At 33.8% G+C, this 18,374-nt stretch overlaps 3 protein-coding genes across 8 annotated transcripts; all 3 read right to left on the bottom strand.

Annotated features, from left to right (window-relative positions):
• Window positions 1-2,457: 2,457 nt before the first annotated feature.
• Window positions 2,458-3,881, bottom strand: LOC18051456 (feruloyl CoA ortho-hydroxylase 1). The gene is made up of 2 exons (XM_006445579.2): window positions 3,350-3,881; window positions 2,458-3,040 (listed from the first exon to the last, which is right to left on the bottom strand). Exons 1-2 carry the CDS (start codon window positions 3,850-3,852, stop codon window positions 2,458-2,460), a joined length of 1,086 nt encoding a protein of 361 aa, XP_006445642.1. The 5' UTR covers window positions 3,853-3,881.
• A 668-nt stretch (window positions 3,882-4,549) lies between these two features.
• LOC18051455 (glucan endo-1,3-beta-glucosidase 4) lies at window positions 4,550-10,450 on the bottom strand. Of its 4 annotated transcripts, XR_002907046.1 has the most exons (6): window positions 10,035-10,450; window positions 8,783-8,973; window positions 7,409-8,656; window positions 6,767-6,794; window positions 6,395-6,660; window positions 4,550-4,625 (listed from the first exon to the last, which is right to left on the bottom strand). XR_002907046.1 is itself a non-coding variant. In XM_006445578.2 (5 exons), the coding sequence occupies exons 2-5, from the start codon at window positions 8,847-8,849 to the stop codon at window positions 6,522-6,524; spliced, it is 1,482 nt and encodes a 493-aa protein (XP_006445641.1). In that variant the 5' UTR covers window positions 8,850-8,973; window positions 10,035-10,450; the 3' UTR covers window positions 6,207-6,521. The 4 variants fall into 4 exon arrangements, 3 of the variants coding, with proteins under 3 accessions (XP_006445641.1, XP_024045972.1, XP_024045973.1); XM_006445578.2 differs by lacking the exon at window positions 4,550-4,625 and having other exon boundaries at window positions 6,207-6,660; XM_024190204.1 differs by lacking the exons at window positions 4,550-4,625; window positions 10,035-10,450 and adding an exon at window positions 9,402-9,586 and having other exon boundaries at window positions 6,207-6,660.
• A 1,908-nt stretch (window positions 10,451-12,358) lies between these two features.
• On the bottom strand, window positions 12,359-17,555 carry LOC18051454 (serine/arginine-rich SC35-like splicing factor SCL33). Of its 3 annotated transcripts, none has more exons than XM_006445576.2 (6): window positions 17,455-17,555; window positions 17,121-17,306; window positions 15,467-15,544; window positions 14,468-14,632; window positions 13,815-13,937; window positions 12,359-13,285 (listed from the first exon to the last, which is right to left on the bottom strand). In XM_006445576.2, exons 2-6 carry the CDS (start codon window positions 17,279-17,281, stop codon window positions 13,051-13,053), a joined length of 762 nt encoding a protein of 253 aa, XP_006445639.1. In that variant the 5' UTR covers window positions 17,282-17,306; window positions 17,455-17,555; the 3' UTR covers window positions 12,359-13,050. The 3 variants fall into 3 exon arrangements, with proteins under 3 accessions (XP_006445639.1, XP_024045970.1, XP_024045971.1); XM_024190202.1 differs by having other exon boundaries at window positions 17,121-17,319; window positions 17,455-17,547; XM_024190203.1 differs by having other exon boundaries at window positions 17,121-17,326; window positions 17,455-17,545.
• Window positions 17,556-18,374: the final 819 nt, after the last annotated feature.

The following is an 18,374-nucleotide window of genomic DNA, read 5'->3' as shown; positions in this document are numbered from 1 at the left end:
TGTTGCTTGCTTTTATTATACTAAAATGTCAGCATCCCTAACATTACCCTTCATGATATATAAATATATATGGAAGAAAATTCTGAATTATAATGATTATGAAATTAATAAGAGTGAATTCAATACTTTTCTCCTAAGAACACTCAATCAGTCAAAACATAACCTTTAAAAATTTAGAAAAAGAAACTTCTACGATGTAACTTATTAAATCTAAAAAATAATCTTAGAAAATTTTTTAACACCCATTTTATTATTCTTCTTCTTCTCTCTTAATTTTCTTTCTTGTTATTTCATATGAGAGACTACAGGTTTAAAATGTATATCCTTTTTAAGAATGTTTACCACTTTTTCTTTTATTGAATTATAATTTGTTGTGATTTCAATTTTTAGTATGTATTGCCTACTATTTATCGTTGAGCTATAGTTACATAAATATGATTTTCCAATAATTTGATTTCTAATATGTTAATAAAATATATTTGACGAAAATAAGATTAGACTGAGGATCTGTGGACCCATGACAAAAAATTTTCTATGAATTCTTTGGATTTTTAAAATCCACCAATGAAGAATTCATTTAAAATTTAAAGAAGAAGAAGAAGATAATGATAATGATTTAGGGTTTTATAACTCATGTTTGGCGTTAAATTCAACTGGTGTGGTATTGCATTAACTTGGGAAACTAATGCGGCCAGATCTGCATAAACCAACCTCGTGGGGGGGGGGGGGGGTGGGGGTTCGGGTTACACCGCATCATATTAGAGCAAATTAAGAAAATAAAATTGAGAAAATTTTACAGCATGTTTGCGATGAAATTCATATCACCCAATCTAGCACCACCAAATCGACTTGGCAATCATCGCTCGACGCCATCACCGACGCTTTTGCGACACCATAGCCATTGCTCCATGAAGACGCCTTCACTGTGGAGAAGATAAAGCCCAGAGAAGAAGAAGAAAGAAGGAGAAAAAGAGGAAAAGAAAAAGGGAAAACAAATTGAAGAAGAAAAAGAAAATAGAAGAAAAGGAGGAAAAAAAAGAAAATGAAATGAAGACAAAGATAAAGCCCAGAGAAGAAGAAGAAAGGAGAAAAAGAGGAAAAGAAAAAAGGAAAATAAATTGAAGAAGACAAAGAAAATAGAAGAAAAGGAGGAAAAAAAGAAAATGTATGAAGACGAAGAAAGAGAAAAAGAGAACAAAAATGAACGAAGAAGAAAAAGATTTGGAGAAGACAAAGGGAGGAGAAAGAGGAAGCAGATAGTGATACATTGAAAAGCATTATCTAAAGAAAAAAAATAAAAAAAGGAGAGAGAGGAAATTAAAATAAATAAATAAAATATGTTTTTTAATAAATAGGTTATATATTTATGAATTATTGCAAAAATAAACTTTTTATCATTGTAAATCTTAGAATTTGTTAGTTTTACATAAAGAATTATGATTCTTTTATTTAAACAAAAAAATTGATGTAAAAATTCTTAAATTTAACGCTTCTATATTTAGTATTTTTCTAAGTACTAGTAGATATTATTTTCTAAATATATAATTAAAATTAATCACCAAAAGAAATTAATACAGTACAATACAACACCAAACATAGTATAACTAAAAATTAATACAGTACAGTGTAGCACCAAACATTATACAGTATTATTATAATACAGTGCTAATGCAATACAGCATAATACAATACACCAACATTAAAATAATGCAATACAACATAATACAATACGTGTACCAAACGCACCCTAGAAGCGCAAGTTTCACACGTCAGATGCTAGTATTGATAGCTTTCTTTTTCCTTTTGATGGTTTTACTCTTCTCTTTTTATTCTTGTGTAATTATATTTATTTAAGGAGGTCCTAGTTTATGTCCCCCTCCTTACGTATTTGCTTCATTACTGATTTATAGTACAGATAGGGATCCTGCCTAACTCTTCATCTTTTGATGGTAAAAAAAGAAAAAAAAAACATATTTGTTTTAAGTTAAATTATTCTATCCTTAATAGTAATTTCATATTAATTTACAAATTAATTAACTAGAAAGTCTTGAGGTACTTTTATTTATTTTTATATAGTTTTCAGCAATTTATATCATCCATCAGATTAGTTTTTTCCTTTTTATTGGCCACCCGAGTTTAAATTATGGGAGGAGTTTTAGTTAAAAAATTAATTAGAGTTTGGCCAACCTCAATAGAAAGAGAAATAGGAGTTATTTTAGGGAGAGATAAGAAATATCAATCCAAGAGACAGCAAAAGCAAATATTGATAAAGATCATATAGAAATTTTATTCCAAGTTGTACATAAGGTAATGGGAAATTGAAATACAAACTCTTTATTGATCACAGTAGTGATATAGGAATCAAGATCTAGGCTTTCTCCCCTGAAATTAGCGGCACTCATTTTTTACCCGAAGTTGACAATATATATGTTTATTAGCAGAACGAGCAGAAAATTCTTAGAAAATGCTTAGCTTAGCAAAATCAACTGTTTTCTTCCCATCATGAGCTTTTCTGAAGAAATGCTTCACATAATCCTTGTATAAAACTTGCTTATAAACTGGCTTCTCCCCACTTGCAAGCACTTCTGGAAAAGGACCTATTGTATCTTGAGGTCTCGGGTTGATGAAAATGGGAACCGAAATCCTGTTGCTGCTTCCATTTGCTATCACGCAATGTTCAACACTCCTGTATTTACCATTGCTCATTATTTGTAATGCATCACCAATGTTGATCACAAGGGATCCACTAATAGGAGGGACGTGAATCCAGCTTTCGCCATCATTTCCACGCACGTAGAGACCTCCGATATCATCCTGAAGGAGGATGGTGAGTGTTGAAACATCTGAATGGCGGCCTACTCCAACTGTGAGTTCAGGATTTGGACAAATTGGATAGTAGTTGAGATTAGTTCTCACTGAACCCATCAAGAGAGCTTCTTTTGCTTCATCAGTTCCCTCCACTTTAAGCCCCTTCATCAACACTTTCAACAGCTGTTTGATAAGGACTTCAGAGCTCTTCGTGTATTCCAACACTTCATCCCTACAAGCAAAAAAAGTCAATTAACTCCATGTCTATGTCCATGCTAGATATATTATTAATTAGAACCTCGATTGTCTCCTCATGTGAGTTTTAACCTGAGCGGGTATTGGTGGCAATTGATTCTTCAAAAGAGAGAAATAACAAAAACAAATAGATTTTGACTAGACATGGACAACAACAAATATGTGTTAATTAAAAGATCTTCTAATAAGTTAGGTAAGCTCAGATCATGGGAGAAGAATATTAATTCTTCGAGTGTAAGCGCATGTTTTAGTAAATTTAAATGGATAAAGAGTTCAGTTTCCTTACTTGCATGCAGGAGGCCACAAAGCAGAAGCTTCATCATCAGAAACATAAAACAAGCTAAGATAATCCTTCCACTCAAGAGCCTTTTCAGCCTGAGTGTTAAAGCTTGTGCCAAACCTCACATTGTTAGAAGGCGAAAGCTCCTTAGAATACTTGTTCTTCTCCGCTGCTGACAACCCAAAAAACCGGTGAGTCGCCGCCTTGACTCTGTCGAGTACTTGAAGGGGAACACGGTGGTTCACAGCCTGAAAGAATCCCCACATCTCAGCAGCATCACAGATGGATTTTGCAACTTCAGGATCATCCCACTTTGACATATCAATAATAGGAATGGACTCATGGGGTACAATTTTTTTCTCACTGAATCTTTCTTCCAAGGGTTGGATATACTGCTTAGGGAGGGCTTTGAGTCCCATTTCAGAGAGGCCCTTCACTCCATTTCCTTGGTTTACGACAAAATCAGTGAAATCCGAGAAGTCACTCAATAAAACTGTTGTTGGTGCCATTAATTAATTGTGAAGGACTAGCTTGAAGAATAAAGAAGCTCGTTTTTGTGCAATAACATGATTTCTATGCCAAGCTATTTATATTGCACTTATCCAAGCTCAAATTGTTTTATTAGCGTACATGAAGGGCATTATTGACCTCTTGGCATGTTAGGTGAACCAGCATGGTTCATGTCCTTAAATGTATGTATATATTAGCCTATATAATCCAGTGTTATAAAATAATAATGATAATAAATTTTAAAAAGAAAATCCAGTGTCATAAACAATATTCCTGATCGATGAATATGTGAGCTTCGTGCATGTTATTAGCATAAAATTATTGAACATAGAACCAAAAATTTTATGACTGCAAGTAGACAAAACTAACCAAAGTTTTGCCACATTTTTGTTGTATATTATTTTATGCGTTATCATCAATAAAATAGAAGCAGCATGTGTCATGATCATCAATAAAATCCTTAAATCCAGGGAAATTAACCAAAACCCCCTCCTTTGGTGAAATTAACCATTTTCCTCAATTTTTAAAACTCACCAAAACTCCTTTGACTATAAATTCTTTTTTTTTTTTCAATTTTTAAAAAATAGAAAAGTCAACAAAGCCTAAATTGATTATTTAGTCCTTTATATCCCAAAATCTGAATACAAGTGCCCAACCGAAAAAGACAATTACTTTAAAACCATTAAGTCGCCGCTGGAGAAGCCCCCAAGATCATGTCGCAAAACGGAGACTCTTCTGGGAGGACTATTTGGTCTTTTACTAGTACACCAACCTAACAGTAGAAAATGAAAGGGCTTTAAACTATTAATATATCGTGCATCAAGAAATATCAAACTCAAAAAATGTGTAAAGAAACAGGGCAAAACCCTACAGAAATCTGGAATTACCAATTACAATAGAATTACCAGGGAAGCATGCATAAGCAAAGAAAATGATGTCCATAGGCTAAAACGCATTTTCCTTGTTTTGAAGTACACATAATGTGATACAAACTCTTAAAATAATTAAAATTATTTTATTTATTTAATTATATGTTATTAGTTAATTTTGAAATAGTCAAAAGTAGTCGCACTTATTTTATGGAACTACATGTAAGTAGTGGAGTATTATGTGAGAACATGCTTAGTGTTACTAATTTTTAAGTTGTAATCTTAAATAAGCTTTATTATATAAAACTTGATGTTATTTAATAAAAAGTATCATTAAGTTTATTATTTTGGCAATATAAAAGTTGTAATTAAGAGTTTATTAGTTTCTTGAATAACCAAGATTTATTTGGAGGTTTGATTTTCTTCGAATTAAGTCCATTTGTCATCTAATTTTTCTCTTTCATTTGGTATCATAGTGTGGTAACAAATAAAGAGTAAATCTTTACAATGGAGCAGAGACTTGAGAGCATTCAAAAGATGATGGAGGCTATAATTCTTGAGCAGGAGGAACTTACAAAGAAATTATTGTGCAAAGTGGATGAAATATCAAGAACATGGGATGCAAGGTTGAACTCATGTGGCCATCATATCAAACATGTGAACGAAAAGTCTACGTTTTGGTTGAAGTTCAACGTCTCCAACAAAGTGACAATTTGGAAATTGCAATGCATGATCGAGGTGTTAAACAATGCAGCAAGGTAGTGGCATCATTGAAGAAAATTCCACAAATCAACGTTCAAAAGGTTAGAGTTTTCTGTTACGAGTCAAAGGTGCAGAGTGTTTATTTTAAGGACAAATCCAAATTGCCTAGCCACCATAATGAGAAATTGTTCTTCGGTAAAGTGCCAAAAATTGAGATGAAGAACATGGTCGTGGGATCAATGAAGAATTTGCAAAAGAGCTTCGAGTCATCATTATATCTAATTATAAATTGGAAACAGAAGAAAAAGTAAATTATTTCAGAAAAATCTACCCTTGAGGATAAGGGTATTTTCAAGGGGGAAGGAATGATACAAACTCTTAAAATAATTAAAATTATTTAATTTTATGTTATTAGTTAATTTTGAACTAGTCAAAAGTAATTACACTTTGTAGAACTACATGTAAGTAGTGGAGCATTATGTGAAAACATGCTTAGTATTACTAATTCTTAAGTTGTAATCTTAAATAAACTTTATTATATAAAACTTGATGTTATTCAATAACAAGTATCATAAGTTCATTATTTTGGCAACGTAAAAATTGTAATTGAAAGTTTATTGGTTTCTTAAATAACCAATACTTATTTGGAAGTTTGGATTTTCTCGAATTAACTGAGTTTCCTCGAATTAATCCCATTTGTCATCTAATTTTTCTGTTTTATTTGATTTCTCCTCCTAAACATTATTGTCCATATCACAATGAAATTCAGATCATCAGGCTGTCCCAAAAAATTGGAGGGTTAATTACTAAGCATATTCAGGATTATAGATCACAATGAGACCGAAAATACATGCTACACAGGGTATGGAGACAGACAAAAATTCAGGAAGAAAAATGAGAAAAGAAAACCCTGTTAAGCAAAAGCAAAATTTGTAAAAGGAAAGAAAAATACATCAAGAATACAACCCACCATTGACCTATTTTCAAGCTTGTACGTTATCTCTGACTCCACTGCAATGTAAAATGTTGTTGAGCTTTCGCATTTGCACGATGTCGTTCATAGCAATTCCCACTGCCGCTTTAACAAATCAATGCGGTCAGATCAGTAGGGCCGCAAATGCTGCTGATATCAGTAAATGAATTCTGGAAACTGGCAGGCTTGTAGCCCCAGAGAAGGGGCTTACAGGTCCGGACGCCACAGGAGGCAGAAACCCCCCTCTCGTGCTTGAATGAGAGCTGTTTCAAGATATTAAATGTTTAGAGCCACCCACAATAGATAAATAAATAGAACTACGGTTTATAATTCAGGACAGTTTAAATGTAAATAAATTCAGATTCTCACCTCCCTGCATACGTACAGGATCCGTAACCTGTAAGAAAGTAACCAATGACACAAAATCAGAAAAAATATAAGAAAAATGAATAGAAGGAAATGAAATGAAAGACAGATATAGATTGCTCAGTACAAGAAACAGTGCAAGCTTAATGATGTATAGTAATAATCATCCAAAACGTTGGCTATAAGATCCAGAAACTATATATTTATTGCTAGTATCGGCTAAATCAGAAAATTGCGACCATTCATTAAATCTATATATGATTCTGGTCATAAATTGGGTAAATAACTTGTTTAATCCTGCATTTACGAACAGCAGTTTAATCAGAAAATAGTTGCAGGGAGAAGCACAAAACCTTCTCTCTTTTTCGATGCTTAATGAGATATCTATCCATACTATAACTAGAAACTCAATTTTGTTCAGATGATAAAAATGATGAAAGAAACAACTTTCTAAAGCAAAACTAAGAGACATCGGCAATGGATCAAATAAATGTATCGCCAAATTGTTCTTTGCTACACAGAAGAATAGTAAATGCTTTTGCAAGTTTCTTTTAAAAATATCCAAATCTAGAATAAGAATAAAGCAAACAAGGTTTATCCAAAGCAATAACTTGAAAGATGATGATTAAATAAAGTGGAACTCACTAGGATCTTTAGTAGTTGTCATAGCAGTACCATCGAAGTTGCATGTTCCACCAACACTACGCATCTTTTGATAATAATCATTATAAGCATAAGAAGCATGACTCTTGATGTTGTTGGGAAGATAACATGGCTGCCCTGGTTGGATAGCAGAACAGTTAGCATGGCCTTGCCCACAAGCCCAGTTCAAGCCATTTTGCAACTTATCAGAATCTGCATCATCTTTTGCCACACAGAAGACCCCAGAAGAATTTCCTATAATTTGACCGGAGCCACTAAAATTCAAGGGATAAACAGAAGTTCCATTAGTAAAAAACACACCCCAGTTTTTTTCCGAAATGGGTCCAGGCCTCTTGTCTTCATTGAACAACTCATAAACATAGGTGTTAATGGGCATATCAGGTTGACTAGGTGGACCAGTATCATTCAATACTCTTCGGATCATATTGTTATTGTAGGTCTCAGCATTTTCCAAAGTGGCATCAGTTTCATTACCTCCACCAAGCCAAGGCCAGCCAGATTCTGTGACAATGACAGGGATTCCTGAAAAGTTGAGACCTTCTATGGAATAATAGGTAGCATCCACCATAGCATCAAACATGCTGTTATAGTGAAAAAGAGTGTTTGGGTCAACGATTTGCTTGACTGAGGGCATTGGTCGGAAAAGTGCATAATCGATTGGGAAAATACCATTTCCATTAGTGTAACCATAATAAGGATAGGCGTTTAACATGTAAAAAGATTTAGTATTCTTCAAAAATTGAAGAATCTGATAAATTGTAGAGTTCCATGCAGAATTAAATGTAGCGGTGGAAGGGGGGAATGGCCTTGGGATTATATCCATGGAGTGTGGAGTTGAAATTTTGACTTGGAAATTTAGATCTGAAGCAACTAGAGCTTTATGAAGGTTATTCATGGCCGACACCAAAACTGAGGCAGCATTAGGGATTGAGGTAAGAACCTGACTGCCAACCGCAATGGCTGTAATATTAGTTGTAGGCATGTACGCAGCAACATTTTTATTAATCCAGGCTGCTGCAGCTGATGCAGATTCTCCAATACCCAAGACTTCCTCATTCAGTACACCAACAATTACCTCAATTCCACTCTTTGAAAGGGCTTTCAGCATGTGACTGTCAGCGTCATAAAGGCGTACGTGAGTAATTTGATTGGCTCTAAGTATTGCAACAATATCTGAAGCTGATGGCATGTTGGAAACATCTGTTCCGATGTTTACACCAACATATGCACCTACAAATTCAATAAAGTAAACAACTGGTAAGAAGGCAAGATAGGCAATTAATTTAGATTATCTTCGGATATCAGAAAGATCAAGGAAAGTTATTATATGAGTCCAGGATACATTCAGCAAATTACCTAACACGTTGGTAAAGAGGCCAATTGCAAGAAAAACCACACTTCCAAGCCATTTTACAAGCATCATCTGTCCAACAAACTTTAACCTACACCTTCAGTCCAGTCAATTACTCCAAGATGGAGATCAGACTGCCAAAGCTTCCAGAAACACACAAAAATGGAATTTGATGCCAATAGCTGACTGCAAGGTCCTGCTAAGGCCAATAAAACAGAGTGAATGATTTACTACATAAGCAGGACGCATAATCCAAGACCATTACAGGCATCAAAATGCAGAACCCAGCATCATTGTCTAAATGGAATTATTAAAGTAAGAAGCTACACAAGTGCTGCCACAGGCCTAATAAGGGTGCATGATGTGGAGAAACATTATAAAAGATTTCTAAGATGACATGCGATCAAATCCTCTGCTAAATATGGTAGAAACAGGTGCGTAAGATTTCAAAGTTCTTTCTTCAGTTTTTCAACAAAAATTGCAATTAACAGAAAGTCGAGGCAAATAAGTATACAAACTAAGCAGCATAACCCAGATGAGGTAATTTCACAAAACAAAAACATAGTTATAATAGCACAACAATTAGAATATTTGAGATAAAACAAGACTAGCAACGGTAATTACAGAAAATTCACCAACGCAATGCTCCTGGCTGCTAAAAAAGGAGAAAAGCAATTTTCTATTTCTGGATAAAAATGGAGGTAATTGCAATCTTGAATTGTTTCAGAAATCCCAATGCGGCATTTCAGATATAGACATATATTATTGCACCACCATTTCCTATAGCAATTTTGGTTTCAGAACTTGTCAAAACCTGGATTTTAGAAACATCAGCCCATATTAACATTGAAAGAGCACAAAGTTGCAAGAACATAAAACTACAGGGAACCTTAAGTACAATGAGCTCAATTAAATTAAAAAAACAAAAGAGAGACAACTCAGTCGTGCTGTCGAAGTTTTTATACATCATTAGAATCGTGACCAATACTAATTTCCAGCAATCTCAAGCTCAGCATCAAGAATCAAAAAATGCAAATACAAATCAAGCCACCCTATTCATATCCTATGCAAGTAAGCCATTAAAGATAAAAAAAGAAGGCTAAAACTAAGCTAGAAAAATCCTAATATTCACAGAACCCAGAATTCAAATCATCAAAGAGCTCCACAAAAGCAAGTACCCAGATGCCAAAATCTCAAAAGAACATCAAACAACAAAGAACCCAAATAAGAAAACAAACAAGGGAACTGAAAAAGTACCCGATCCAAATTGCCTGAGCTCACAGATGCCACAAAAGCTTCTTCCCCTTTTTAAGCTTCCTTGAACGAATCAGCAAAACCTCATAAAACTCACAGAGTATTTTTGTTTTCAGTCGCAAAACTAAAGTAACTGACTTCCCCAGTACAAAGAAAACTTTAAGACAGAATCTGAAAAGATTTTTAAAACAAAACCCAACAAATGACAAAAGCCAAGCCAATTTAATTAAACACTTCTATAGCAAATCTAAAACATTACTCCCATAACAACATTCACTGTACTTAAGAATATTGACCATGCCCCACACTGATACAAAATATAATTTGTAGCATTTAATGCAAGGTTCCAGAATTTAGAAGCTATTGCAGCTTTCCTTATGAGCGCAACAGGCGCAAGTCTGCAGAATTTTGTTGTTTGTTGTTTTGTCTTTATTGTATTATTTTAATACCCAAAACTATGACTGGTAAATATATATAAAAATTAATAATTTAGTGAGATATCTTCATTTTATTTAAGAATGTTATTAAAACATAAAAAAAATATAATCTTTACTAAAAATTATATTTTTTAATTAATATATTAAAATTTATGTTTTTTATTTTTATGAAGATTTTATTATATATATATATTGACACAGACATACCAAAAAAAGGGAAAAAAAAAAGAAAAGAAAAGAAAAGCCGGTCCACATATTATTTTTAGTAGGAAAATCATACATACACATTGAGGCATGGAAAGTAAAAAAAGACTAAAGTGAAGCCTTCATGGGAATTTTGTGATTTTGTTTTCCCTCCAAAAGTCACAAGCAATTATTCGATTATATTCTTTTAATGTTCAAAAGGAATGGAAAGTCAAAGAGAAACGGTTTGATTGTGAAAGGGAGATTAAAAGGGTTAATTAGTCATTATTTAATCTAGTTCATGAGGATTAGAAGGTGGTGATAATTAGATTATTTATTTAAACCGATCAAAGTACTATTTTCACCCACATTTTAATTAACTTTTTTTTTTTATTATTACAATGCCCATAACATAAAATTACAATAATGGGAAAGATAACAATTCAATTAAAAAGAACTTCTCTTTACGCCCATCTATAACCTCTCTTAACTAAAACTAATCAACACAATTCATTTGATTTTAAACTTTTTTTTATTTTTTTATTTTTTGCTTTACTCATATCAATCATCAAAACTATGCAAACAAGTAAACAACATTAGATTAATGCCAACATAAAAGTTGGGATGTGTTTAATTTTATTTTGTTCTATTTTATCATTCAAAAACCTCAACTACTCCGAGATTTAATCATTCAAATGACACGGAATCTGGTATTCCGTGCTCCTTCGATTTCAACGTGCCTGCAAAAATTCAAAAATAGATTATGGGTCTTAATCAATTCAATAATTAAAATAGGCGGGCCTAGAGAAGAAAAAAAAATTACTTTAATATCAATAATTAAAATAGACAAGTTCAACAATATTTCATTCTAAAGGAGTAATTGAAATTCGTTATACGGGAAAGAAAATTAGTAGAAAAAAAATGGAAATCACGTTCACTAAATAAACCTGCTTTTACTAAATAAAAACAATATGAGGGCATATTTGGGGTTAAAATAGGTGTAATTTTTTAAATTTTAACATTAAATTTTTTAAATAAATGGGTAAAAAAAATATTTTCATGGGTTCAAATAACTCACCTTTTTTTTTTTGAAATGTTAGGGGTTTCTTGGCTACAAATGGATAGGATATATAGTATATTCTTTTTATTTTTTTATTTGGTACCAAAGTTGCGAATATGATCCGCAAATTTCAAAGACCGAACAATGTTATTTGATTATAAAACAATGCGTAAATCATTTAGCGATGACATTTATCAACCATCATCAAATTTACGTTTTAGGACAAGCGGACGTGGTTGTATCTTTTATTGCATGATAAGCGAACTTGACACCCACACAATAAATAATATAGGCATTTTATCACAAGCTTTGGTATGATGCATGACTTTGTGGCTTAATTCTCGGTCATCACATAAAAGACTAAAGAGAGGAAAAAGAGCAAAATGCATGGCACTTTGGGATATTTTTATAATTCCTTTCAAGTTTTAATAGACTTCAATGAAAAGAGAACGCGCCCCCCACATGCACATTGCTCCACCTTTGTGAACACATAGGCTCTTTTTTTTATTTTACAAAACTTTTGCTTGGTGGGTCAGGTCAAAAGAACCAATTGTCACAAGATGGCCAGACAAAAGCACTCACAATTATTACTATTTTTTTTTTTAAAAAAAAAAGGCGTAAATCAAAAACAGAAACCAAACCCCAAGTTGAAGCAAATATTCATAATTCAAAAAAGGTCAGAAACCAAGCTCCACGCTTGGCTGTAAAGTGAAATGTTGTGGAAACAAACGTCAAAAAAGGAGCATCCTTTCTGTCAAAAACCCTTTGTTCAAATGGGGCCCTGCAGATACCCACCGAAATTGGCAATGGAGAAAGCCCTCAAGCCTTATTGCAGGACAGCTTTTACCGTAGGCATATGACTTGCGAGAAAATGAAGCAGGCATAAATATTATTCGGGAGCTGCTACGCTACCTTGCAATTACCGTAAGGTACAGCCCTCTCTATTGGTTGTGGGCCTAAGTGGTACCCATAACTCAATTTGTGAGGAGATGTACCTTGCATTCATTAACTGTAAAAGGTAGAGAAATCCTAAATATTCAAGCCTGTAAATTTTGAAAAACTCAATTGCTTTTCAAATCAGCACGGGGACTATTTGCATATCAGAATAAACTGCAACAACAAAGAAGTAATCTACAGAGTTCAACCTATATGTCGCCAAGATCTCAATCCAATTTCATCCAACAATACATTACCTGTTTCAGAACATAAGCTTCAAACAAAATGTGGTTCTCTTCCAATGAATTACTGACTTGGGGATCTAAATCCAATTTTGTCCAACGATACATCACCCGCTTCAGAATCATAAACTTCAAAAAATAACTGGTTCTCTCCTAATGGGTCACTGACTAGGGGGCCTGTCTCCATTGCGTTCACCTGAGTACTCCCGTCTCGGACTCCGGCTTCGGCTTCTGCTCACGCTGTGGTTACGTTTCGGGGTCCGGCTTCTGCTTGGGCTCCAGCTCTGACGTTGGCCTCTGTGGGGACTTCTACTTCGGCCTCTGGGCCCGTCGTAAGCTGGAGAACGCGAGTATGATCTCTCTCGGCTATAGTTCTGACCATGAGGTGAAACAGATCTACCTCCGAATAGGCCAGATAAATACGTTAGACGTCTCTAGACACTTGGCTCAAGCAAGTTTTAAGCTATGAAAAACCAAGATATAAACAATAATAAAACAGAAGGAAAGGTAAAAACAAATAGGGATTCAAACAAGAATAGCACAAAAGCCAAGAAGGCATCAATTGCCTAGCATTTTTTAAACAAATGATTTGAAGAGCAGATAAATTAAGGAAAATTAATTCATTTGCAAGCAGTTACAAGTGAAAACATTACTTGCAAACAAAAACTTTAGGCTAGAGAAAGGCAAAAATGTTGTGCATTCATTTGTGCCCGGCATTTTTGAAACAAATGATTTAGAGAGCAGATAAATTAAGAAAAATTAATTCATTTGCAAGCAGTTACAAGTAACAATATTACTTGCAAAAGAAAAGTTTAGGCTAGAGAAAGGCAAATATGTTGTGCATTCATTTGTGCTATAAAACCCAAAACAGTAGAACCCAACAGATCCAACTTCAAATGAAAAACAAGGTTAACATATTTCACACCTGGAGTAATTCCTGCGTCGGGGTGGAGGAGAATAATCACGACCGTAGGAGGGAGATCTTGCATAACGTGGAGGTGGGGAACGAGAATAACGAGGAGGCGGGGAACGTCTACGAAATCGACCCCTGCAAAGTGAAAGCCAGCAGCAACTTAGTAATATTTATTTCCAAAAAAAATGATAAAAGAAAAACGTCTGAATGCAACAAATGGTAGCCATGCATCTTAATTGATTACCTTTCACATTGACCAAAGGATATTAAATACGATTTTAGGACATACATTAGCAAATTGTTGGTTTTATTCTCATTATATTTTGAATAATTAGTTCTACTCAATAAAAAACAAATCTTCATCACAGAGCATATAATGTCCATAATCCAAAAATGGCAGCTGGTATGAATGTCACCAGATGTAAACTACATGTAAGGTCCACTTGAAGAAGGGGCCATCAAATTAGTGATCAACAAGATTTTTTAAATGTCGGGAAGACATATTTAACAATGTACCCTTCCACCTAGCACAATCACAGCAGGCATCTATAAATTTTTGAAAAATATCCAAATGCATCACTATAAATTTAATAAAGAAATGAGTCAAACCTCAGGCCAAAAGCAAATTCATCCAAAATACCCTGCAAAAGTAGCATAAAACTCACCTTCCCCGCTCCCTTGCTCTCATATCAGATGGCTTCTTCCTATTCTCCTCAGCAAACACAACAGTCAACTCCCGGCCAAGAAGAACCTGACCATCCATGTGACGTTTGGCCTCTGCAGCATCATCAGGTTCTACAAATTGGATAAACCCAAAACCACGAGGTTCCCTGCAAAATTTTGATGTTAAAACAAAGGCTGAGACAAACAGTTATTACAAAGCCAACAACAGAGAAAAAGATTATGACGGGTGTTGAGCACACCATAAACCTTTGCAAATTGAAACTGCCAAAACAATCCCCAGGAATATGGAAGGTCATGATAAGCATTAAAAAGCAAGCACTTGCCTGCTAACCTTGCAAGTGTCAGTTTTAAGTGGACTTGAAATTCCTCAAGACTTGGAACATCTTCACAATGTATTCAAACCCAACTTCCTTCAAATCTTCACTACCATTAACATCATCTTCAAAAGAACTCTAAATACTTGAATGATGTCTTCAAAACTTTAATAGCACTGTTAAATCCCAGCAACTTCAATTATCGCACCCAACTAATAATTAAAATAGAGTACATCATGAAGGAATGCCAAGACACAGATTACAATGAGGCAGGTGCTTGGTAGGCTGTTCAGTAACAACTCAACAAACATGCTTTCAAACTTTGTCAAACTCTTTCAAAACGCAACTTTCTAAAAGATGGTGTTAAAGATGATTTTTTTAACAAAAAGAGAAGGGCACAAACCACATGAATCACAATTATATGAATCCCATAAAAAGTGCATTTTCAAAGATCACGATAAAAAATAGTAATCCCGGGTATAAAGATCCAGAAAACGAACCCTGACATCATAACTACTATTTCTTCACGAAACCAACAATTATTCTGAAAATTTTACCAAGAATTTCCTCAACTTCATGATAAAACTGACAATAGTTTTAAGTAAACAAAATAAGGCAGTTATCAAAGATACTTCAAACTTTTTAAGGCTGTAGCTATCTGCTCACCCAGAATAATAATCCCTTGGCAAGTAAATGTCCTTGATTGCTCCAAACTGCTCAAATGGCCTGCGAATATCTTCTGGCCTACAGACAGCACAAGAAAAGCAAATGAAATGTTACTCAAAAAAATTATTTTAAGAAATGACTCTAAAAATAGCTGAGTATGCATTCCCAGCTAAGACACTAGTCAGTGTGTCACTAGAATGAACACATACTACTTACCTATCTTGTATTCATCTTTTACAATAAGAGTCAATGCCGTATTCATCCACCAAAACTAGAGGTTGGACAGTTCAAACAGAACCAACTTCATTTTTTATTAAGATATACCATTCCATAGACAAGGTCAAATTCATAATGCATTTGTCATTTGTGTAATGTAATTATGCTTCTTGTCACTCATCAAATGGGGGCCAAATGTTTCCCACTGGATTATATCTACTTGTAATGAGAGGCAACACCACAAGGCACTATTTTATGGCACAGAGAGTCATACTAACTAGATAAGTGCTACATGCTTGTGCCAACCTGTGTTAGAATACGCATACAACACAAGTTGGGAAATAGAGCCAATCGAAACAAGTTTTATATCATAAACAATATGTAATAAACACTACCATTCCTTATCTAGACATCTAGATTTTGTATAAATTTCAGTCTCTAGTAACTCGCATCCATCAATAGAGTAAGAATTATATTATGCATGAAGCTCAGACATGGCTAACCACTTTAGTTATTGTTGTGGTAAAAGTTTCTATATGGTTATTTTGTGTAGCCACAGTTGAAAGAAAGAAAAAAGGTATTACTGAAGCAAAAAGATCGAAGATACATGTGTGGACTAGATGTCCACAAAGAAAACAAAAGGAACCTTTTCAAGAGAGCAATATCAATCCTCCAAAGTAATCTCCCAATTTTCAGCATTCATCCATTAGATGATCAGTGGGCATGAAAAAGATTGGAATACTACATAGGAAGCATGCTATTGCTCTTTCAAAATACTGAGAAACCTACCTATGGCACCAAGTAGGGTTTTAAAATGCTTCTTAACTGTTTGACATAAAATTAACTATTAAACAAATATTAAACTCTCCCGCTTCCAATATTCTCCAAATCAGAAACCTTTAGTAGTTATTACTGTAAACTACATATTTTGTTTAATACATGCAAATAACCATTTGACCTACACTTTATGAAAGATTTATCTTGATCTAGGTCCTAGATTTTCGTATGTTCTTCAAAAAGTTTCTACATCGCTTATAGCAGTAGAGATGTTTTATAAGCAACAGAAAGTCATGTTAATATTTCATTATCAACAGGATCATACGTCAATGGCCTCCAAGCTCTGCATTAGGTGCATTTCCACAAGCCTTTAATTTTTTTTGGGGGTTGAAGCCAGCTACACTCAAGGAGTTCCTTCTGCATAGTCATTTTACTCAAACGCACTTTATACATGAATAATTCTAGCATAGATGTAGTTTCGTGCAGAACCAATCTTATTAAAAATCACTTCTCCAAAAAGTAACACTTTCACATTCATATACAAGCCACACCTTTTCCATTCAATCAACTAGTGAACTAGTTTCTAAAACATTTAGACAAAATATCTTAACCAATAAAATACTAAACTAGTTTAAAAAGAAAAAAGAAAAAGAATCATTACCTGCAATCATGGCGAAGATTACGAACAAGAAGGCTAGTAGGCAAATCTCTCCCACGCCCACCACCATAACGGCCTCTTGGGCTAGGGCTCCGTCCTCTACGGCCGTACCCGCCACCACTACCCCTTGGCGGCGGCGACGGCGTGTAACTTCTTCCTCTCATTGTTTAAGAAACGAAAACGTCCAATCTGCACGGTTTCACTAAGTGCTACAGTTATAAGACGAATTATCCTCACACCCAATAAAAAAAAAAGTTAAAAAGAAAGCAAAATTTACATGATATTCAACAAAAGACGCGAAAATGATATTAGGGTTTTGGGATGTTTGGGAACTTACCAGAGGGCTGTGCCGTGCTTTTGGCTTTTGGGAGTTTTGCTTTTGCCTTGTTGCGTATAAAGAAAGAGTAAACTGACAGCTAGGGCTAGCGACGCTAGATAAGTAGACACCGCCCTTTTAAGGATAGGACTGGGCCAAAAAAACAGTATTCTTAAAAAAAACCCAATCTAATCGACGGTACGGTTCTAATTCGGTTTTAATTTTTAAAAAATTGAAATATATTATTTATAAATAAAAAAACTAAAATACCGGTTTGATATTCGGTTCACTCAATTGAATCGAAAAATTAAACCAAAGAATTGAATCATTATTGTTATTTTTATTTGTCTTTATAACATTATGTTTATATAAATGGAGTATTGAAGTTTATTTATGTATTTTAAAATCTTAATATTTCATATTTTGTGAGCAGTGAATACTTTATTAGTAGTTACTAAGATATTAATGATAAAATATATTTTGAATACTTTGTATTTATTGTTAATATTTATAATGAAATTAGGATGAATTAATTGTTGAAAAAAATTATGACATTCATGAGGGCCAACAAACTAAAAATTTAGAAAATTCAAAATAGGTCCAGAATCAAAAAAACCGAACTGATTTAAAAATATTCGTTTAAGTTCAATTCTTATTGAGTTCGGTTTTTATTCGATTCTTTTTATAAAATAATCAATTTAAATCGATTTTACTTAATTTCGATCCGAACCGAACGGTGCGCACCCTTATTTAAAGATGAGTATTGTTTCTGTTTGATTTGGATTTATTTAAATAAAAAAATGCTGATTATTATTCTTTTTTAATTATGCTTATCCCCTTTTTAATTATATAAATATGTTTGTGTATTTTAGAAATAGTTTTTGAAATCAGTTAAGTAGCTTTTTGTTTTATTTTTGGATAATATTTTATGTGACGTAAAA

This window comes from Citrus clementina, unplaced genomic scaffold, assembly GCF_000493195.1.
Source record: "Citrus clementina cultivar Clemenules unplaced genomic scaffold, Citrus_clementina_v1.0 scaffold_2, whole genome shotgun sequence".
Taxonomy (NCBI): domain Eukaryota; kingdom Viridiplantae; phylum Streptophyta; class Magnoliopsida; order Sapindales; family Rutaceae; genus Citrus; species Citrus x clementina.
The sequence above is the reverse complement of the archived record's forward strand: the minus strand, read 5'-3'. Positions and strand labels throughout refer to the sequence as shown.